A 23,733-nucleotide genomic window follows, 5' to 3' on the forward strand; every position below is an offset into this window, starting at 1 on the left:
TGTTTCTGATTCATGCTTGTATGATTACATGTTTTTCAAAACTGTTGCTGGATTTTTACCAAACTTTGCTTTACCAAAATTATACTTTATAGATTTATGCGTCTTTCTATACCCTTTCCTTCAACCAAGCCACAGTTTTGCTTTTGGTATTCAGCACAACGCAAGAATTAGCCTCAAGTAACTGATGCACTGTAAACAGGAGATTTGTGTTTTTAACTTATCTTTTGTGAAAGGTATAATGCAAAACAAAATGTAAAAAACATACACATTTATAATGCATTCCTCCTTTTGGCGTGTATCAGCAAATATATACAGCATATCTTTCTGAATAGACAGCGAACCCTAAAGAATTCATCTCTTGAGCTCTTGAGCACAGAAAAGATCACTCAAGGTGAATATAACTACGTCTATTTGGCAGTGCTGCAACTGGACTGACTGACTGCAACACTTATTATAAAAACTATATAGAATACTCTTGAAGTGAGAACATGCTCTAACTCAGTTCGAATGAGTAAAATGAGTGTCAATTTAGTTTATATGACGCATCTCCTTCTTTCCTACTTTCAGCTGTAGGGTGTGTGCTTGACCTATTCAGCCCAAGGAAGTTCCTGCACCATCGGCGGAGAGTGCAGTGTGCCTTTTTTGTCCTTTCAAAGACCTAATTCTTATAAGTGGAGCACAGCAAGTGGGACAAAAGCTCCAAACTATCTCTGAATGCGAGCAGTCCACCATCACTCATCCCCAGCAGCAGTTATCTCAGTGTGTGTTAGGATACGCTCCCCCGTTGTGAGCTTACCTGACTAAACAACAGAAATAATAAACAGGATGTCAGTACTTTGGACCCTCACTAAAATAAATACCAGTTTCCTTCCCATGAAGCCGTCTGATCAGATCTGCTAGTTAAAATGATCACATCCTGATTGCGTTCGTTATATTACACAGCATGAACACAGTGGGATTACAACGAACACAGCAAGAATGCAAACTCTTTTCCTTTCTAGATATGCTTGTGTGAAAATGTGTGGCATAATTTTTCTTTTCAGCAAATGACAGATAAACTACTCAACAAAACTACAACACAAAAGTTAATTTTCTACAATCCAAATTTCAAAAATCTGGATTACGCTGCTCATATTATCACAGAATAAAAGGTTCTAAATTTACACACAACCCATATCCTGTGAACTTCCTAAAGGAAAAGAGTGTTGCAAGCAGCTTCGAGAGAAGAATGGGAGGCTGAAGAACACACACACACGCACACACAGACAGATGTTTAGTTAGTCTTAGTCAGGCCTACCAGTCATAAAGGCTGTGCAAGCCTTACCACTGTGATCCAACACAAAGTCGTCCTGGGCATAGCGGTACTTCTCTGGGCCGCACGCTATGAACACGTCATCATCCCCGAAGAAGTCCTGCAGGCTGGTGATCTGGAGGGAGACAAGTGAAGGTAAAGAGAAAGAACAGGTCGATTACATTCATGTTAACTTCTGATACTGACTGGCAGTAATAATAACATTGGCAGACGTGATCGGATCCTTCACATTCCTGCAAAGAAAGTTAAAATATTCCAAGTTGGAGGCAAGTTAAAGGTTCTGCTTTTAAATTTGTATTTACATTCAACCCTTTATTATACGTTGTTCAAAATGGGTAATTTTATATGCAATCAAACATCAGAATCACTTAAATAACTGTATTGTCAGTGTAAGTTTGAAGGAAAATATTCACTTGTTAAAACTGTTAAGTGAACAATAACTTGTATCTTCATTAAAGGGCTAACTGTAGTGGTGCAAACAATACTGAACATACTCAAACACAAAATTTGAGTAACTGTACTCATACTCATCTATAATGGATTCTTTAGTCCAGTACAGCTCACTTACCTCTAAATAATTACAGTGACAGATATCAGGTTCCTTTGTGAAGCCTGGAGGATAGAGTTCGGTTCTACAGTATTTCCTGCTGTTATTATCCTGCCCTAGTTTACATTATAATACTGGTTTTCAATCATTTTATTGAACGTTACAGGTTTAAGCTAAACGTACAGTAGTTCTGAATGTAGCTGTGATCCGTATGGTCCGGTAAGGTTGTTACTGTGCGACTCCCCATGTGTTCTAATCACACGCCAAGGTCATAACGCTCTGACATCCAAAATACTGCAGAGTCAATGCAGAGTCTTTAGAGGGAACCAGTACATTGTGCCGCAGGGTCATTTGTCTTGCATTTTCTATTCCGTCTCACACTGTGATAGTCATCTTCTCTGCAGCTTAGCGCCCTTCTTGTTTTGCACCCACCCACCACACGCCCCTGGAGACGGAAGCAGGACTCACGGACTTTTAAGCTACAGTGAGTTGTGCCCACACACACACACACACACACACACAATCACACACACTCTCTGAAGGCAAAGGAGGAGTAAAATATCCGTTCATCATCCCACACCCCAACCACACACTTGCAGGCATATGAACTGCACATACACACACATATACTTGAGAAGAAGAGGGGGTATACAGCATGGCTGAGGACTGTGGGCAGATGGATCCTCGAGGGGAGATTGGGGCCTGACACAGTGGGGGCAAAGAGTGTGTGTGTGTGTGTGTGTGTGTGTGTGTACTAGCAGGATGGCAAATAGATGAACTGGTGTTCCAGAAAAAGTGAAATGTCGACTGAAGAGAATGAACAAGCTCCATAGTAAAGACAGAAGTGGAGGAGGAGTAAGAACTCTGATGACTAGAATAGCAAAAGCGTAGTATTTAGCACCAAGAATATATCTCATTCACAGAACTCCATTAATAATAAATGAGACACTTAACGGGACACTGCTGCTTGTCCTACATGAAACTCAAACACGGAAACACATGCAGTATCCGTGACATTCTCGTGAATAATTAATCACCTCTTCATTTCCATATTGTGCCCTTTGTTTAATCTTTGAGTTAAACTGATGACCTCTTTTATTTGGCAGCAAATACAAAGACTCGGTGAAAGTAGACAAGTCCCCACACTGAGCGATGGCAGATAATCAAAGGTTTGACATAGCTGGAGTGAATGCCATTCTTTACATGAGCTCTCTCTCTCTCTCTCTCTCTCTCTGGAATTTGGCAGCTGATCGCTACACTATACCGTCAGGGCACAGGTGTTGGAGTCACCATAGCAACAGCCCACAGGCAGAGTCCGATGTATGAGTCGAAAATGAAAAGACTACTACATGCAGATATTAGATAATATTTCTCAGTGACCTCTGACCTTAATCCAAACACTGCTTTTCTCTGGCGCGTAGATATTATCGGTGATGGTATTTTCGTGGATTTTTTTTCCGTCCACTCAGCAGCGGCTACGTTGGTGTGGAGCTCGCTGGTCATTTGTTTAAGGACAAAGAGGGAGACAGCAACAAGGACAAGGACTGCTGAGTTGAGCACTGTCCCCTGGCTGAGAACCCGCTACCCGGGATGATGTAAGAAGACTTGACAGTGCAAAAATAAATAAATAAATAAATAAATAAATAGTTGGTAAATTTACTTTTTTTTTTTTTTTTTCATCTGGTGTGAAGATTGTCACCACTTTCATATGTGTACCTAAAATACAAGTTGTTAGCTTGCTTGGGTCAGCCAAATTGTTATTAATTCACATGTTTTGTGTGCCATTTGTTTAATCGAGGCAAAAATATGGTGAAATAACAAACCTTGGATGTTTTGTGGGGATTTACACCGATCAGCCACAACATTAAAACCACTGACAGGTGAAGTAAATAACATTGACCATCTTGTGACGATACAATGTTCTGTTGGGAAACGTCTGAACCAGGCATTCATATGGATGTTACTTAGACATGTACCACCCACCTAGATCAGACCAGCCATGATGCTCCTTGATGGCAGCAGCCATCCCCAGCAGGATGCAGCCTGACACAGGCACATACACAAAAACGGTTTAGGAACAACTCAAAAAAACACGAAGAACAGCACAAGGTGTTGACCTGGCCTCCAAATCCACTAGTACCCAAACTGATCAACTATCTGTGGGATGCACTGGAACAAGCCTGATGCACGGAGGCCCCTCCCCTCAACCCATAGGACCCAAAGGCCCCCACTAACAACATTGTGCTACCAGACACCACAGGACACCCTCAGAAGGCCCATGTCCATTCTCTGATGAGTCACAACTGTTTTAGAGGCACAAGGGAGACCAACACAATATTAGGAAGGTGGTCCTAATGTTTTGCCTGATCAGTGAATGTGTCAGACTATTTTTTGACCAGACAAACCACCCTTTCTGATGTAAAACCCTGGTTGCCAGGCAACCTTCATATTTAATGTACTGAAAAACAAGATACAGCATGTGTCTTAGTGAGCTTTGGATGTTGTTACTGACTAGTGCCCTGTTTGATCCTTTCAGGCTTAAGTTAACAGAGGATCAAAATACAAGCAGTATTCAAGTGTTGTAACAGGTCAACAGTTGGGTAATTTTTGCTGTAAGTGAACCTTTATTTGACTGTCATTTTGAAAGTAAAACTTAAATCTACACAGCAACTTCAGACTTCATTGACTTAAGTGAACTATCCAAACTATCCTTTTTTTTTTTTTACTGTGAAAGGTTTGACTACAACATGTATAACTGTCCTATTTTTTTGAACATAAAGTAATTGTTTTGCTAGCAGCTGACTGAGATAGGCCAATTAAAACCAGAGGATGTAGAAGGTGGATTTTGTTACTGATCGATGCAGAGCAGCCTTTAGAGATGAACACTTCTTGGCTGTAGCTTCAAATCTAACAGACAAGAGTGGTATTGATCTTTTCATCCGACTCTCCCACAAAAAACAAAAGGTTTGACAACCAAAAGCCAAGCTCTACATGAGAGGATGCACTGACACAAGTTACCTCACATTATTTTAAATTCCGATTGAAATCTATGCTTCCAACGCACCCTCTGAAGCAACAGGCATATTGTGAAGAGAAAAGATTAAGGCTGGGGATATTATACTTGCAGACAGAGTCCCTTGCTGCATTTCACCGCCACACACACACACACACACACACACCTCTCTGCAAGGCGAGCACTGCACAGGCCAGTGATGAAGCACCTACTAACTGGCCTGTGATGCCCAGGGGAATGCAAAGAAATAGAGACAAACTGTGCCGGTTTGTTTTTAAATAGGCAAGAAAGAAATGAGGTCATGTGGTCAAGAACTCAAATGTGTGATGTCTGTGAAATGATGGCATTTTGAAAATGCACCATTCACAGTCGCTTGGAAAGTCGCTGGCTGCACAGTAAATAAAAGATAACGGAAAATCAATGAACAGGGCTTGAAGAGTTGAGGTAAGAAAGTAAAGGAACATCCTATCAGCCTCACACATTATGCATAGTATGCTCTAATTGCCAAAGAGAGCATCCAAAGCTACAAACGTAATAAATCTGAGGAGTGTTTGAAGTGTGAATGAGCTGCTGAGCTACCAGAAACAGCAATACACATGCCAGGTTGCTAGAAGGAGCCCCTTTAGGAAAGTTTCCAACTGAAGTGTCTCCCATCGGTAGTTTGAGGGGGATAGGGTTGCCGTTACTGAAGTTGGCACATTTTGAGCCAGTCCCCCTAACAGTTTGCCCCTCTAACAGCCTGGGGCCCCATGCAGTTGCCCATCTGTCCTGTTTGACTGTTGTGTGTAACAAACAGAAAACACAAATTAGCCAAAACATGAGCAACGCACTTACTTGGGTCCCCAGCAATACACCCTGCAAGTGTTAAGTACACCAGATGAACGCTCGTCAAGAAAAGCATAGTTAGATCTCTTGGTCTTGTTCCTGTGTCCAACATCAGCATCATCACTCATCTTGATAGATTTGTATATTTCCTATTTCTCATAGAAATTTGTGAAAGGCTTAGCAGATACCTTAGACTTAAAATACATGAGATATCATATTGGATGCCATTTCTTAAACAAAAGTAAAAACAAAATGGAACCAAGTACGGGAGCGTATGAATGTTTTTGCCGTTGCTTTTGTCAACCACTGCCAGGACAAACAGCCAATGGCCCTCGGTTGCCAGCGCCGTCCCGTAGAGCCTGTCTGGGCCGATCAGTGAAGTGAACTGTTTTGAGGTTCTGTATTGGCTGGGTGAAATGTCTTGAGGGGTAAACTGAAGTTTGCCCTCCAAGACGCGACACCCTCCCCCTCCTCTCGGTTGTCTGACCTTCTCTTGCTCTCACCATCCGTCTGTGTCCTCCATCTTGCCTGCTGCATTTTCTGCCCTGCTAAGCTTGGCAACGGAAATGCAGGAGTTCAGCATCTGTTGGTGATTCAAATAAGAGAGCAAGCGAGTGGTTTGATATCCTCAAAAAATCTCTAACATGTACATTTCCAGTTTTAATGCACTGCACCTTTAAGTGAGAAACAGTCTTCTCTTCTCTCTTTTTTTTTGTTTTTTTAAATAAGGGCTATTCTCCAAAACCAAATGTCACACAACAGCAGGTGCTGAGTATTTAAGGCAATGGAAAGTCTGCAAAAGGATGAGCAAGACACACACGAGAAAGTAAAAGCCCTTCTTCTAATGGCTGATGGGGCAATGATCACTGTAATCATGGGGTACATAAGCTCCCATTTACCTCCAAACCCCCTCATTGCTGCACAGCACCCTGAGCAAAATAAGACAGAGGGTTGAGTCCTGAGGGAAAGGTGGAACACAGAAAGTTCAGGATCTCAGCTTCTTGCCTCGGGGAAGGTCGACACGCATAGCACCCATATATGTTACTTATTTCAATGAGCTTTCCTCACTTCTCCCTGTTACTTACTAAAGAATATGCAGATAGCTAGATGCCTATTAAGGCCTATCAGGGTGATGCCTGAGCTAAAGCCAACCCAGTTATTAACTCTGTTCAAACTCAGACAGAGGCAGCTTCCAGAGACAGTTTAATTCCTCTGGATTAGAGTGGTAAATCTGAGACACGTGTAACAGCCAAGACGAGGCAATTCCATGATTAACTCCCTACTCTGGATTCACTACATACATCAAACTATAAAACTAATTCAGATTCCTTACTGAAACATTAAAGAGCAGGCAACCAGATGTAAAACAACCACTGGATGCATGAATGATGACAACAGACAAGCATGTTTTCTCATCCGCGTGTTTTCAGTAATTTATCTGGGGAGGTCGATTCAAAACAAAGCAAGCATGAATTAAAATTGGCAGTGTCCCTTCATTTGTAGAGCAATGTAGAGTAACTCCAAGGCTGTGTAGTGAAGCGTTTAGTCCGGCCAGGCTTATTGGCGTACAACGCATCCTACACATCTGTCTGGCTCACTGTCTCCGCCAAGACAAGATTCACACAACCAAAGAGACATTACAGTACATAACTTCAGGCTGTCTGGATGCATGTTACTGCTGAATACACAAAAAGAGCCGTGCAAGAAAAAAAAAAAATGAGACACTAGGGGAATATAAACCCAAACATGTCCAAATGAGCCTCAGCAGATTAGCTCACTCGCTTGGAAAGAAAATTGTTGAGGTTCTTGGAGATCCACCAGAGATAAAATTAGATTGTTTTGTCAGTTAACACAATCATTAGATACCAATTAAAAACTAGCAAGATGGCAACATTAAAAAGTGGCAATCGAGGAACAAATGCTCAAATTACAACAATGCACTTCCAGCAGAAATCTCCAAAGATCCAAAATAAAATCTTTCATGAACAAGAGACAAGACTGGCGACCTGTCCGGGGTGTACCCCGCCTCTTGCCCAATGACAGCTGGGAAAGGCTCTGCGACCCTCCAGAGGACAAGCGGTTACAGAAAATGAATGAATGAATGAATGAATGAACGAACAGGAGAGACTTATTAAGGCAGGAGTTACAAGGATTGAGATCAATGCTGTAAATCTTTGATAATCCGTTCATTAGGAAAATATCAGCGTCATTTTATTTAGCCTAAACGGTAAAGTTAATGGACAGTTAAGTCAGTGTTTCAGGTGCAAATTAAACTCCTTCATCAGTAACCGACACATGCTTCAGTTGTCGGGATCACTTGGACACACAGCCCGTGATCCGCCCTGCACAAACAAGTTCATCACATCAATCTGCTAACGCTTGCTGCGGCTACGACGCGTGATTAAACTTGAGTAGGCAAACAATAGTGTGCGGGCCGGGGCTTGAATGCAGCCTAACCATATCGTGATGTCAACTCTCTGCTGGGAGAGTGGAGGGCCTGCTGCAAACAATGGATGAGGGCCAGGCTGCACAAACAACACAAAGCAAGCAGTTGAGATCACACGGCACACAATGAATGCCCTTCCCCGTCTATGACCTCCACACGTTCTGCACAGCTGACAGCCTCGTGCACCCCTGACACCCCAGCTCTCTGCTAGGGGCCAGCTTTTTTGTTTGCCTGTTTGTTAACTCATCGTGCCAGCCCTTGTGAAAGACCAAACTGGTACTTTTGCCCCACAAATAAAGTAAAGTGTGTTTGTTTTGCCCATCAAAACCATGAGAGCTCAACGGCAAAGAGTATCAATGTCACGGCTACCCAGTTGGCATCATGTCAAGCTATGTCAAGCTTTTATTTTGAAAGTCCAATCAAATTTACTTACTGTACAAATACATTTTTCCTGTACTTAAAACCCATATACCTCTTAAAACATTAAATAAAAATGTATGCAGCCAATCACTTGTGAAGCATACAGTGAGCAAATGTTTGCAACTATTTGGATGAGCAAACAGAGGATCACCAAACATTGTTTTCTAGTAAGAATTCAGGACACAACCGAGTGATTCCTGAAATAAACTCCAGCATATCTCTGAATCTAGTTGAGCATATTTCTGTCTGGGTAGTGGCAGTGCACCGGTGTCAGATGTTGCTGTATGCTAATGACAGTGCAGAACAATGGGTCGGCATGCAAATTTCATGGCTGTTGACCCAAATGGCGCCGTTTAATCCAGACTTCACCCTGAAAACAGCTCAAGCCCGACAATCAGATGAAGCCCTTGTTTTGGCCTTGCCGCCAGCCAGTCAGGGAGGGAGGGTGTCTCTCGTTAATCTGTCTGTAACCACCAGCGTGTTTCACTCCCGTGGGGATATGGAAATAACAAGATATCATCGACAACAGGGAAAGAAGAATTTAGTGAGCTTAATGAGTGTAAACCCTTCAACTGCCAGCAACGAGATAGCAGAGCAGCGCGACCCTGTTAACCCGTGTACTGCAAGACCCGGGCTGGTTTAGAGTATTGGGGCCAGGAGGTCATCGTTATTAAAAGTGTGTCATTTCAGATGATGCCAGAGTGCATCACTGTCATGCCAACATCCACCTCCCACTTATATGTGTACGCCCTAAAACCCAGCAATCCAGTAGCAATCTTATCCCACCACTAATATGAATACTCTACTTCTCTTACTGTACATAATACTAAAAGAGCAATTATTCGTGAGGTAGCTCAAAGCAACTGGAGAACTTTTAACTGAATAGAAAGGACCGGACTGAGCAGTTTTCTTTCCTTTTTCAAAGCGGTTTGTTTGTATGAAGCACGTGCTTGTCCCCTCTGGGATGTTCAATCTGTTCACAAACACTGCTATCTCTGCTGCTTTGTCAACAATTACAGATTTGATCTTAGTTCTTTGGGCTTCCTCTTGACTGACATCAGCCACAACATTAAAACCACTGACAAGAGCAGTAAACAGAACTGACTATCTTGTAACAATACAAAGTTCTGTTGGGAAACTTTTGTACCTCATTCATTCATGTGGATGTTACTTAGACATGTACCACACACCTAGACCAGACCAGGCACCCCCACCCCATAGCAATGACACTCCTTGATGGCAGCAGCCATCCCCAGCAGGATGCAGCCTGACACAGACACACACACATAAACGGTTTAGGAACAACTAAAAAAACGTGAAAAACAGGACAAGGTGATGACTTGGCCTCCAAATTGACTAGATCCCAAACTGATCAAGTATCTGTGGGATGCACTGGAACAAGCCTGATCCACAGAGGCCCCTCCCCTCAACCCATAGGACCTCCACTAACAACATTCTGTTTCCAGACACTAGACACCCTCAGAAGACACCCCATGTCCATTATCTGATGAGTCACAACTGTTTTGGAAATGCAAGGCAGACCCAAACAATATTAGGAAGGTGGTCATATTAGGAAGGTGGTCATAATGTTATGCCTGATCGGTGCATGTGGGTGTAGTCTGTTGGGAGTTGTCCCGAACAGTCACCCTCCTGTCCTTGCACAATGTGGCATCAAATTCTTTGTGTCCTGATAAACTGCGGCAGCACCGAGGCCTTTGAGCGACCTTCAACTGTTATCATGCACACTGGTGCGCGCATGTAGGAGCACTAATGCACTTATCTCTGAAAATGGTTCACTGACAAAAAGTAGGAGAAATGAAGATGGAAATGAAACCCATCAGTTTCTGACATTTATCCAACGTGAATTTCTTTTGGAAACCAAAACTGCTCATAAAGGTTTATGGAGAAAATCCTAAATAGCTACTTCAAAAATGTTAACAAAATAAATGGTCCAATTACCAGTGCCAAGACCCATTTGCTCCCCCATTCCTCAGTTAGCTATGTGTACTGAAAAGACCTTTAAAGATTTCAGACAGACAAAAGCACTGCAGCCCTTACAGCTCAGCAGACTGAATGACCCAGGTCTGTTTCCAGCCTCTGGTTAATGGGCATCAAGACTGTCATCCTGATAACATCACCACGTGAAAAGAATCGTGAAAGGCAGACATACTGCATTTCAGGATTTTATATATACTTTTATATTGTACTGTTGGTATAATTATTAAACTTTTAGCCATCAGAGAGCACAGATCTCAGTCATATCCCTAAGCTGTCTATTAAAATAACAAAATAAAATCAACTAATGCACATTTAATGTCACTTCTTTATTAATCCTCAAACTGTGACATGACTTTATTAATGATATATTTTTAAGAAACATTTATTTGGATCTGTGTGACAAACAGTCAAACAAATAAATGATTATACAGGAAGCTAAATAACACAGTACAGTGGCATATATTTACATATATAATTAGATTTTTGCCTGAAAGATTTCCAGTACCGCTTTGTGGATGTCAGCTAAAATGTAATGGTCAATTATTCAATACCACCACCCGCTGTGTATTTATTCACGGAAAAAATGGGATTTCGACGTTACGCTAGGAAACACATCGATCACTAATGTTTTAATAGCAGTACCCCGCGCTGACCGTTTCCTCTCATATTATGTGTCAGGGTCACATAAGGCTGAAGGCTACGTCGGTCAAATGGAGAAGAGAAACTCTGGACCGGATCCAAGCTTCCCGAATCACGGAGGTGTTGTCGGAAAAGGTCACACGATGGCCAGCGCTTTGTCCTTCATTATTTGCTCACAGACTTTGTTTTTCCAACACTGGAAATAGATATGGATAAGAAAGCTAGAGAGTGGCAGACTGAACTAACTGGCCTGACTAATGTTACACCCTTCATTTGACTGTGTACTGAATATATATTTACATTTACATGTATTCTAAATGGGAATGTAAACTATATTTACCATAATCTGTCAAAAGGCGTGGCTGTCAGCTGCTCTGCACAGGGGGACAAATAGGCAGGTGGTGAGTGTGAGTGTGTGGGGGGGGGGGGTTTAGTGGCTAACAAAAGTGGGGATTGGGAAATTAGCTTGGTGGCAATTTGCCCTACTTCCTTGTGATCACCGTATTCTTCCTCCACCCCCCCCATCTTCACTTCTTTTATATTTCTCTGTCTACTACACATCAGATCCCACTTCATAGTCTTTATAGAGTCTCAATGTGCCAAGCCGTAGCCAAGTTAATTACATCTTGACCATAGCTTATCATATTCCACGAGAGTACCCCAACAATAAAGGAGCCGTTTGGACACTACGACATGACCGACTACCTCTGTAACAATCCAAACCTGTCAGTGTTACATTAACACCCACTTCCTTTCATGGCAAGCCAACTGTTCAGAGGGGTGAAGGAAAGAAGCCAGGGTGTGAACTTTTTTTCTACCTCTCCATGTCATCCAAATGTGTTCAGAGATCCGATCTCTCAAATACGATCTGAATGCGTCCTGGGGGAGCGGTGTTCACACCTGTCTTTCACGCTCGCCACTTGTGATCAAATAGCCCAGATCAGATCTTAACGCAACATCTGAACAAGGCAGATGTCATCCAACTGATAACTCAGCTCAATTCCATTGTCGCTGATAAGATCAGGCTGTAAGATCGTCTGCCTTCTGACAAGGTCTACTTCTTCTTCTCTTCCTTTCCCTTGAAAGCTTGAGAGGAACTAATGGGAAGGCTTATGTGTGAATTATATATTTAAGGTTTATTATGACCAATGCAGAGAACAAATTTAAGGGGAAAGGAAACATCTTTATTCAACTTCTTTAACTGTATATTAGTATTTATTTTATTTACTGACCAATCATCATTCCCTGTTTAGTTTACAATTCACAACCTGTTTCATCACTTGGACTCTTCTCCTCTTTTTTTCTATACTTCCCTTGAGTAATTTCTCAATGATTTCAACATAAACAGAAATCTTAGCAGCTACTGGACTGTTCCCCCAAACTAATGAATGCATCGATTAAACAATGAAAATAGGGGGAATCTTATTTTCTGCCTGCCCAGTCAGCTTTGAGATGTAAAACAGGGTTCCCTCTCAAAAGCAGCAGCTGATTCTGCTGGCCCTGATAACCAAAATCTACAATTAACATTCAGTCTGAAGAGCTGCTTTGACTCGAGGAGGGAGCGCGAGAGAGAGAGAGAGAGTGGACAGAGATGCATTGTGCGAGCACGCTCAGTCGCACGCATACACCCGCAAACACACCTGACAGCTGCACTTTAACCCGTCTTTCCAGCTTATAGGTCTAATTATCCGGTGGTGGCCAGGGCCCCAGTGGGGGACCTCTATGTGTGTGTGTGTATGTGAAAGTGCATCAGCGGGAGGAGTCTGTAGCGCCTGCCGACCGGGTGGCTGGGACCTCTGATTTGATTTTGGAGGAGCAGATGGTAGGCTGCTGCTGCTGGAAGGCATTTTGGGTGTGTATGTGGGGGTGTGTTCGAGTGGCTGTGAAGAGCGTTAGAAGTGTTTTTTATAGTATCAAAGGGCATGATTTTGACATAAATTGCTAACATATACAGTTGCCAGTTTATTAGGAACACATGGCTAATAATAATGCACATCCAGCAATGAAAACTACGTCCATGGAGGTTCTTATGTTTAGAGAGGTGTTTGGATGGTGTAGCTTGTGATGCTGTTGAGTTTTATCGCCGTTAATGGGCATGCGTCTGTTTAACTCAGTTCAACAGTTGGTTAAACACTAACATTTAATTTTCAATAAAAACAATCAAGAGCTCTGTAGGTTGAGAACATCCTTCCAATCACCATGCTGAATAAGCCTTTTAAATGCACAATAGATTAGCTGAGAATGCATTGTGTCAGTAACAAAAACTGGACATTTTTCCTCTTCATTTGTCTTAAAAATGTTATTTTGGTGGTGCACACTCAGTTTGAACAGAACATCTTTACATTGTATTCCAATACTCCAATAGTCAGAATAATGTGGGGCTGTTGCTCTGTCTTCAAGATAACAGATTTTCCATTCAGTTCCTCAACTCAATCAATATCAATCAATATTAGCGTGCACATGTAAAAAAACTTTGTATATAAAATAACTTTGACACTGACTTACATTTAACTTCTATCGTGAGAGAAAGGGCATTATTATCAGGTGTCCAGCTCCGGACTCAGGATCAGGTTACAGGCTTAATGGATTAAACCTCTAAATTAGACTCTTGATTTAATTCTCAGACAATCCAGTTGAAGCCAGAGGACTGGTGCTTGGTGCCTACTGGAGGATTTTCAAATCCCGGACCAATTGTTAAAAACAAAAAAAAAAAATAAAACGATGAATCGGTTTGAAATATTTTAATGATAAATGCCAGTCAGTTCAGTCAAGATGCAGTAACGACTGCAGGCAATTCCAGAGAGGAATTAACTGTGGATGAAGTCATGGTGGAAATAAAGTTTTAGTGTAAAACAAGACTAGAAAGCTAATGCTACAGTCCAGTGTTGGTGGGGTGGACGGTAAGGTGAAACCCCAAATAAGTGAAATGTAGTCACATTATCATGACTGTACTGGACTGGTACAAAAGTTATCACTGAGTTCAAAAACATAGTTTGTTGTTTCAAGTTACCCGAACCCATATTACAGGACCCATAGCCATATTATGTATTCTTAACATTACTGACTGGATCAGTATTGGGAGCAATTTTTTATCATATGTCTATAAACCTCTCACAGTACGGGATAATTTGGGCTAATTATGATTCAAGAACTTGAAGTCACTGCAAACTGAACCCAAAAATATGCCCAGTTGTCCTCTGATGTCCATTTTTCCCCATGTCTGATAACAATTACGCCTCTGAAGCTTCAAACTTGACTCTAGAAAACAATCTTGCACGATCACAATAAATCCAAAACCACACTTAACTCTTAATAATCTAATTATTGTGCTTGGACATGATTTTCCCCCATTAAAATGACGCAAAATGAACTGAAGCCAAAAAAGCTTTTCATGAATTCTGGCTCTATTTCTAGGCCTTAACTGATTCACCTGGGAACTCTACATGAATTTAATGAAAACGGGGAACACCCGATCATCTTAATGTCAATTTAATACAAAATACGCTGCTGTACGACAAAGAAAAAAAACCTCTTTAGGCATATGGTGACCCCATGACGCCCAGCGAGAAGCTCTATGACGGATGGCTTTATCCTCCAGCTGAGAGCTGAAATCATCTGTCACAGGAAAGATGGGCAAGAGGCTACTGTAGCTACTGGCTGATATGATTACATTAAAAACCTTGTGGTGAATATATGAGTGATCTAAATGACTCGCTTGTCAGCAAGATGTGTGTCATGTGTAAAGTATGATCCCAAAATACCACACAGTACATGTTGTGAATTACTACAACAAATGATTTATCATACAAAACAAAATATGTGAAAAGTGATTCACAATTTTCCTTTCTCATGAAATTCACTGTGTCATAAATGTTGGTGGTTGAACTGGGTGTGATCTATCTTCTTCCTAATAAAAGAAAATTATGGTTGACCAAACGCAAAGTTGCTGTGTGGTTTGAGGTTTTTCTTAAATGAGCGGTCAATCCTATTGATCTTACAAAACCATTGTAGCTGCTATAAGACTGAGTAATGATGAATGACACTGTTCAATGCAGTTTTCCTTCTGTCACATCTTTTGACTATTCATGGGAACGAATAAAATGTAGGTATGAGTATATCCTTTTATATTTGAGTAATCACCGTTTGAAGCCTGGCTGCATAAAGATGAGGACAATATGGTTCAACGTTAAACACCACTGAAAGACAATCCATCCTAAGAACGCAGAGGCTGTTTTGGTTCACCACTTCTACAACAAGGTTAATCAGCAGACACATTACGGCCTTAAACAGAGCAACACATTCCAACAACTGTAGCTGCTTGCTTTAAAAAAAAAAAAAAAAAGGAAGGCTCCCTCTCAATCATATTCTAATGATTCGTCAAAGCATAAACTCTCAACACTTGTGGAAAGACGAGGAGGGCAACACATCAAGTCGCTGTATGTGACTGTACCCTATAAAGTCTAATGACACGGTGCTCGTGGCAATGTGGAGCATAAAATGCCTGGAAACAACAGCTGATCTGGTTGGAATCTATTAGGAGATGGAAATAGAGACACATCAGGTTTTTATGTCAGATTCCCCATAGTGGTTCACTCAAGCCAACACCTAACAGCTGAAGGATGCACTTATTCAGCAATATTTAAATTTAGCTCCATGGTTTTGCAGATACAGTATCAACCTAAAGCTATGTTCCACTATGCAACCCCATTAACACTGTTAATGGTTTTTGGAGACACCGATAAGGACATGGAGTTCCACATCATTTCCTGCAGGAAGCTTTACGCCAGCAGTATTTAAATAAATACTGAGATGTTCTGGATACTGTTATATAATCCTAACAAGCCATTAGAGGTCGCTGGCCCGACAGAAAGGATGCTGGGTTGGCTCTGACAAAGGTGATAAGGATCACAATTCTCATGAGTCATTTGTCTGGACTGTCCAGCCCAGAAAGGTTCCTGTCGGTTCACAAGAAACAAAACATCAGCTGTTTTAGTTGTCAGGGCCTATAGAGCCTCTTCTTTCTCACCACTTACCCTCAAAGCTCCATTTAACCCAAGAAAAGTATTTTTCTGTTTTCTTTGGACAGATGTCATTTCTGTAGTCTTTGACACGATCATTATTAGCATAAACACAGCAAAATGACTACCCTAAAATAAACTATTCAATTATTGGGCCATTTCTTTGCCATACATAGTCACAAGCCAGTGTTTCTTTATACCTCTTACAAACAACCAGTCACATCGAGTTCTATAAAGTTTCACATTTCTGTCTTTTGACATTTGTTATTATACACGACAGTCAAATCCACTGACTCACACAATCAGTTTCAAGAAATGTCTTAATAATGTGAAGTAATACACACTTCATGTACACTTGCTCAACTGAATATTAAGGCAAATATCAGCCAGTCACATGGCAGTAACCCTTGACATGATCAAGATGATCTGCTGAAGTTCAAAGCAGAACAAAACGGGGAAGACAGGCGATTGAAACGCCTTTGAATGTGGTATGGTTGTTGGTGTCAGACTGGTCTGAGTAGTTCAGAGACTGCTCATCTACTGGGATTCTCACGCACAATCCTCTCTAGGTTGTACAGAGAATGAAAAACAGAAAATACCTGAGGGAGAGAGAACTGCCAGACTGGCTCAAGCCGATACAAAGGCTACAGTAGCTCAAATGACCTTGTTACCACCGAGGTAAGCAGAAGAGCATCTCTGAACGCACAAACCATTGAACCTTGAAGAAGACTGACTACGGCAGCAGAAGACCGCACTGAGTGCCACTCCTGTCCACTAAGAGCAGAAAACAGACCCTACGATTTGCAAGGTCTCACCAAAATTGGAAAATGAATCTTGATTTCCGCTGCAACATTTGGAAACATGGATCCATCCTGCCGTGTATCAATGGTTCAATGGTTCCTCTGCACACTTTGGGGCCCCCAAGTACAGCCAACCTGAGTGTTGGTGCCAATCGTGTCCATTCATTTATGACCACAGTGTACTCACCTTCTGATGGCTACTTTTAACGCATGTCAAAAAGCTAAAATCATCTCAAACCATTTTCTTGAACATAACAATGGGTTCACTTTACTCTAACGGCCTCCACAGTCACCAGATCTCAACTCCATAGAGCATCTATGAGATGAGGTGTAACGGGAGTTGCTACAGTCTGTGTCAGTCTACATCAAGCTAATCTGTCAATATGACGTTCATGACCCAGAGCATGCAGATAATCAAACATCTATATGTTAATAATAATAATTATCTGGACAAAAGAAATAAAGACTTCTACCAGATGAGACATTGACATAAACCTTTTTTATGAGAGGGCACCATGTGTTCTTGCTCATCTCATCTCTGATCACCAGGACACCGCCTCAATAAGAACTTTAAATGGACACATTGGTATAAATATGTCCCAGATGGGATAGGATTATAACACAAACAGTCTCACGTGACGCAGTGAGCAGAATAAGGTGCGTGGATACAATGCTGATGGATGTGGCAAACGGCCTGAACCCCAAAGTGTATTCATTAGTGCTTTGTTGAAATAACTGGCGTGTAATTATGTATGGATGATTAAATGGACTGTAATTACATAGACTGCTGACACAGCTGAATCCTATAAATCACTGTGGTTGTTAAAGATAAAACCTTATGGATAAAAAGCTCAGGCTTGCAGTTCCATATGGTTTTCATGTGTACGTCATCCAGTTTCATCTCATTGAAAAGATATAGACAGAATCACTGACTTGTTTTTTGTTTGTGTGGTGATTACAATAGCGGTTATCATCCAGACAGGAAAATTAAGTTTAATATGGTACACTGATAAAACTAGAATGTCAAATAATTATCCGTCTGACTTACCTGCTTGCCTTCCAGAGTGTACAGCCTCCTCACAGCTCCAGAGTCCAGCTTGATAGCATCCGTGATGTCGGTGAGCACCTGCTCGAAGGAGTGTGCCGTTTTCTTGTTGAGCAGTATCCGAACTGCCTTGCGGGGTTTGACGCCGCTGCGAATAACCGTGACTAGCTTGGGTTTGATGAAGTCCTTAGACTCCCGCTGAAGGTCACTCTTCAGTGGGAAGAGAGAGGAGAGGGAGCGGGACGTGCCGGTCTTGCTGCCCACTGACCAGTTGGGGTTGACGTTCTTGGTGTAGTCCACGCGCCGGAAGGGTTCATTGGAGGCGCATACGTAGCTCTCACCTGGAGGAAGAAATATGTTCTATGAGGTATATAGTCAGTCAAAACACTGAGATCCCAGACAACTGTCTCCACTTAAAGTACTGTACAAATGCAGCACCCTGTTAAAGTCGGATCTGTCTCAAATTTATTCTGAGGCAGCATGACAACAAAGCCAAACAGCAAGCATCAGGATAACTAGGATCTTCAGTGAGAGAAAGAAAAACTTTAACAACGTTACTTTTGTCTGAAATGACAGGAACAGGAACACAAGAGAACTGTGGCCTTTTGCAATGATTAAAGTTTTTAAAAAGTCTAAAAAGTACTTTGTATGAAATTAAATCAGTAAATAAAAGCACACTTTGCATAGAATCAAACTTACATACCCTGACATATATATACGGCATGCTTTATAAAGTACTGCATTCATCGGGTTTACTTGTGAAATAACAAAGAGTTAACATTCTGCAGCCGAAACAAAAACGCACACTGTGAGGCAGTGTACTGTCCGCTCCCCCTTTTCAGCCGTTGAGCCGCCGTACTGGCCTTCCTCCAAAGCAAAGCAGTTTACTTTATCTGCCAGCATTCCATTTGAACACATTAACACGCAAACGTTTCCCTTCAAGAACAAAGTCACGGGACGAGAACAAGGGCCTTGGTCAGTAAATGAAAACCACCGCCAGTTTCTGGCGAGTGAAAGAGTGACAGATACAATGCTTAACTTCACAAGACATATTGAAGTTTTTCATCCAGGCTTCCTGACAAAGGAACAAACTGTACTGGAGAATGTGCTGAGAAGTGAGAAACTGAGAATACATAGCTTCTTGAAGAGTCTTCTCAACTGTACTGCAGTGGAGCAAATATTAGCAGTCACCATTACATTAATACTCTTGACTGAATGCAGAGTTCACTGTTCTTGAGAAGTAGGATTTGGATTTTTGGGTTTTGGGCGTGAAAAGAACTGAGCTACGGTGTAACAAGGCCAAGTGTGTCCCATGATACCAGGTTTTATAAAGCTTGCAATTAACCAGAGGCTAATTAAAAGTCTAGGCCACAGCTGAGGGGGGGGGGGCAGAGCAGAGCAGTGGCTGAACACTGAAACAAAATATAACTGGGGCTGTCATTCATCTGGGGGGGGGGAATAACAAAATACAGAAATGCCCTCAGATGGCTGCTGGTAACAAGTCTATTCCCAAACGACCCTGAGTGATGTGACGGGAGAGTCCACCACCCGCCACTGGCTGTTGTCCTCATGTGGACAACAGATGAGGTCGACATTAACAGGGCCGTCCAACCGATCCAGCAGTTTTTGCTGCAGAGGTCGAGCAGCTGTCACCAATCCAAAAGCCAAGTCAGTAAACAGCCAAAGTTTCTGCTTTAATATTAAAACTTTGTAAAACTGCTGTCACCACAACAATGAAGTGAGACAGAAACATTTGACTTTTTGGCATTTTGTCAGAACTCCAATAGAACAGTTTAACTCCAATATGTAACAAAAATCCGATAAATGGGCACTGAGTCATAGTTTCTGGTCACTAGTCGACTATACCTCAAGTTTGATGGCAAATTATTTATGTTATTGCAAATTGTCGAACTCGTGAAAGTAATTTTTTCATGCTTCTTCTCTCCTGATACCTTACTGAAGTTTTATATTTAGTATTCTCATATTATTGAACTTAGTTGCATACATTTGTGGGTATCTTCATTATTTATAGGACGTTCCTGGATCCAGGCTAACTATCCATTTCACATTGCTACTGAGGGCAACAAGACGTCCACACAACTATAAAATACAAAGCATGAATTTTTAAAGGCTTACTTTCCCTTGTTTTACACTCCATTAACGTGCTTTGTCCCACCTAATATTCCTTTCAGCATGTTTATGTACCCTCCACACATCCACACAACTACAAAGCGCTTCCTAAAGCCTGTTCAGTATCTCCTACACCTCTCTGTGTTGTTTTCCACAAGCACAGCAGTTCAAGCCGACTGGTCGGCTCAGTAATCCCATCCAGTCATAAGGGTAACACATGTGTATGGTGCTTTATTGGGTATTTCCACACAAAAGAGGCCCAGCAGGCTTCAATCAATGAAGGCAGACTGCTGAGCCGTGCAGTAACGTTTCCTCTCTCTGTCCATTAGATGGGTGAGTACACAAGGGCAGGACACTGGTGCTCAGCCCACCTGCAGCCTGAGAACCACAGCCTGCACACCAGCTCATGACTGACCCAGGACATTACCATACCCTTACTTTAGTAAAAGACCCCAGTGTTAAAGGGCCTGCTCAACCAAGTCATCTGTCAAGGCATCTGCTGAAAGCATGGTCTACTGTAGTGGAAACAAATAATGCTTGGGCAAACACATTTCCTTTTTTCATTGTTCTCTCATACACTGTTTTTCAGACTTTTGTCACTGCAAGGGGTATGGACCGATTTCTGTCCGAGCTGCTGACGCCATTCCTTCTTATACAAACTCTTCACTAGAGAGAATTCCTCCAGAAAACTGATGTCTGAAATGTTAAACAGAACCAAACAAACCAAATCTCTACTGCCCGGAATAACTAGGAAAAAATGTGTATCTCTGGCGCGACTTCCCGAGCTATCAAGGTGCATGTAGGAGGAAAAGAAACTGTAGAAAGAAAAGACTCCAGCAGCACTTGTAGTAAATGGAACAACTTTATCATACCGCTGCCTTCATCAGGATCATCGAGAAACACACTGCAAAGGACAATTTAAATAATGTATGAAGCAAAGTACTTTATAGATTATTGTGCAGGTCACAGTGTTTCTTAATGACCCTGACGAAGGAAGGCTTTGAGCAGAAACGACTGGGAATAACTAGGAATAATAAGGATTTGTATTGTTACTGGAGTGAACGGACCGATTAAACACATTATGAGCTGTTGAACTGTCACTCAGAGGTAGATGCTGTGCACCAAAACAAGTTTTTCTCAGTTTGCCAAACTAGCACTACAGAATTTAGATCAGGCTCTGGCCTAAATCTTCCCTTAGCCTCTCAGGGGATCAGGTATAGGAAATGAGTGTAGCACAGAAACTAATATTTGGCAGATTAAAATAGACTGATGTATAAGAATACCAACTGCAGTGGGAGGTCAGTGGATCCTAAGTGTGTGTGGCAGAGCTGGAAGCCTTCATGTGAAAAGAGGATTGCAGGCAGGTCACAGCACAGACAGACACTCCAGGGCTGAACATGAAGATTAACTTATTACTGAGAGGCCACTGTCCCTGCAGAGGGAGCAGCACAGCAGGAAAGTGAAAGGGTCAGACACGATGCTGGACTGGTTTATTCAGCATGTGACTGCCTTGCATGCTGGGTTATAGAAAAATGCGTTGTTTAGCCTCCTGACTCTTAACCAAAATGACCGAACTGATCACTACTCGTGGGTTTTAAAATTCACTTTAAGTCCAAACTGAGTTGTCACATCTGACATGCAAGCTATGCACACATACAGGATGGGGGGTGGGGGGTATTTTCATCCTTCAAGCCCTAAGGGCGAGATCAATGTAAAAGGTTTTAACAGGCAGTGAACCTTGCATCAACATACACACACACATTCATTCCCAGGCGCATACTAAGTGGTACACAAGGCACTTTCACGCCCACACAAGCTCAGACATAGACTATAGCAGGAAGACAGAGTCCAGCTGAGATCAATGGACAGTTGTGCACTTTAGCAGAGCTCTGTCCTGAGGAGAAGCTGCAGTGAGGAGGAGTCTGTATGCTTGTCTTCATGCATGACACTGGGTCAAACATGTCAGGGCAGTTATGTCAATTTGCTGGTTAAGCTCTGCACTGCAGCCAATATACACTCTGTACAGTGGACGTGAATCTTTTGTTCAGAGTGAAAACTTAAAAAGCCAACTCTTAAATTTTGAATGTGTTCAGGGAATTTGCACGGGCCATTAAGATAATATTCAAAATGTAGCGTTTACAATAATCAATTACACGTCGGGATCAATGCACATTAAGCCGACGTCGATATAATCAAGTATTGAGTAAGTGGTTGTTTCATCCATCATCGCCCTTACCCTCCACTAACTCATCCAGGCTGGTGATCTTCCTGCCCCCATCCAGCGTGTACAGCGTGCGGACTCCTTGAGGAAGGTTGACGTTGTCTGACAGGGAGCGTGTGAGCTCCATGAGCAGAGCATCCAGGGACCTGAAGCGGTCGTGAGACACGGCGTACACCAAACCTTTAAAGTACTTGTCGCCATTGCGGTAAAACCTCACTTTTTTGGCTTTCTTCTCGGACGTGAGGGACTGGAGAGTCCGTGTGCGGTAGAAACTGCAGTGTGCACTGTGCGCGGGGCTGGGGACCAGACCGTTTCCTCTGGAGCCACAATGAGACCCGGAGCCCGAGTTGGTCCTGGGCGTCCGGTGCGGCTTCTCTCGCTCCTCAAAGTGTTCAAACTCAATACTTCTGCTTAACGACATGCCGTCCCCGTCTTTCTCTTCTTGCTTTGAGTGAAATCCCACACAACTTTTATCCAGAGAGAGAGAGAGAGAGCTGGAGGAGCCAGAAAACCTACACGTGTGCGTCCCCGGTCTTGTAGTCCACAAACAGCTTGTAACTGCACCGGCTGTTAACGAGTCTGAAACGTTTCAACACGGCTTTCAAATGAGAGACGAGCCGAGAAATGAGCTGTAGGTCCGATGAATCTGCCTGATCTGATGACCTGCCGTATTTACCTAGATACAATAACCAGGAGCAGTAATCCAAACGCCAGCTATCCGGTAGAAAATGTGTCGAATAATGGATAGTTGAGTTTGACAGACATCGCAGTGAACTTCTGTCTTGCTAAAACAACCTGGGAATTTTACAAAACTTCCGACAGATACTGCACTAGAACAGCAAGGCACCTCCTTCTCCCCATTCACTTCTCTCTGTAACTGGTCGTCTGATGGAGCTGTCAAATCAATGGATAATGAGGCGGGGGGGGGGGGGGGAAGAAGCCTTCCACGCCTCGGGGTCCTAACGCTCCCCATTGTTCTCAGGGTGCATTCAAGACACCAACTCCTGTGTATGGAGGATGACCTCAAATGCGTTCAAACTGTAAACACGATCGTCAGGCTCACTGGGTGAAAAGAATACCTTAGAAATAACACCGAGAAAATATTAACCACAGGATCATTAATGTTATCAACAGGCTACAGAAATGACATAGTTTTAATATATAAAACACCTGCTATTTATCCAAACCCATGAAATATAAATATACATGCACATCCTGCTAAAACAAAACCAAAACAAAAAAAATCTCAAGAGGGGGTCTTTTGATGTTTTTCAATTGAAGCATTGAATTAAATGTATTTTAATGTAAATAAGTTTAAA

General features: G+C 42.2%; 1 protein-coding gene across 1 annotated transcript in view; it reads right to left on the minus strand.

Moving 5' to 3' along the window:
• Positions 1 to 23,286, minus strand: part of dclk2a (doublecortin-like kinase 2a) — a gene marked incomplete at its 3' end in the record, with an annotated part of 36,129 nt that extends 12,843 nt beyond the window's left edge. The window contains exons 1-3 of the mRNA XM_084553556.1: positions 22,430 to 23,286; positions 18,067 to 18,404; positions 1,298 to 1,427 (exon numbers count right to left, since the gene is read on the minus strand). Coding sequence (XP_084409682.1) covers positions 1,298 to 1,427; positions 18,067 to 18,404; positions 22,430 to 22,835 — 874 coding nt within the window. The 5' untranslated portion in view covers positions 22,836 to 23,286. The remainder of the gene's footprint in view (positions 1 to 1,297; positions 1,428 to 18,066; positions 18,405 to 22,429) is intronic.
• Positions 23,287 to 23,733: the final 447 nt, after the last annotated feature.

Source organism: Chelon labrosus, assembly GCF_963514085.1.
Source record: "Chelon labrosus genome assembly, chromosome: 2".
In the NCBI taxonomy this organism is placed as follows: domain Eukaryota; kingdom Metazoa; phylum Chordata; class Actinopteri; order Mugiliformes; family Mugilidae; genus Chelon; species Chelon labrosus.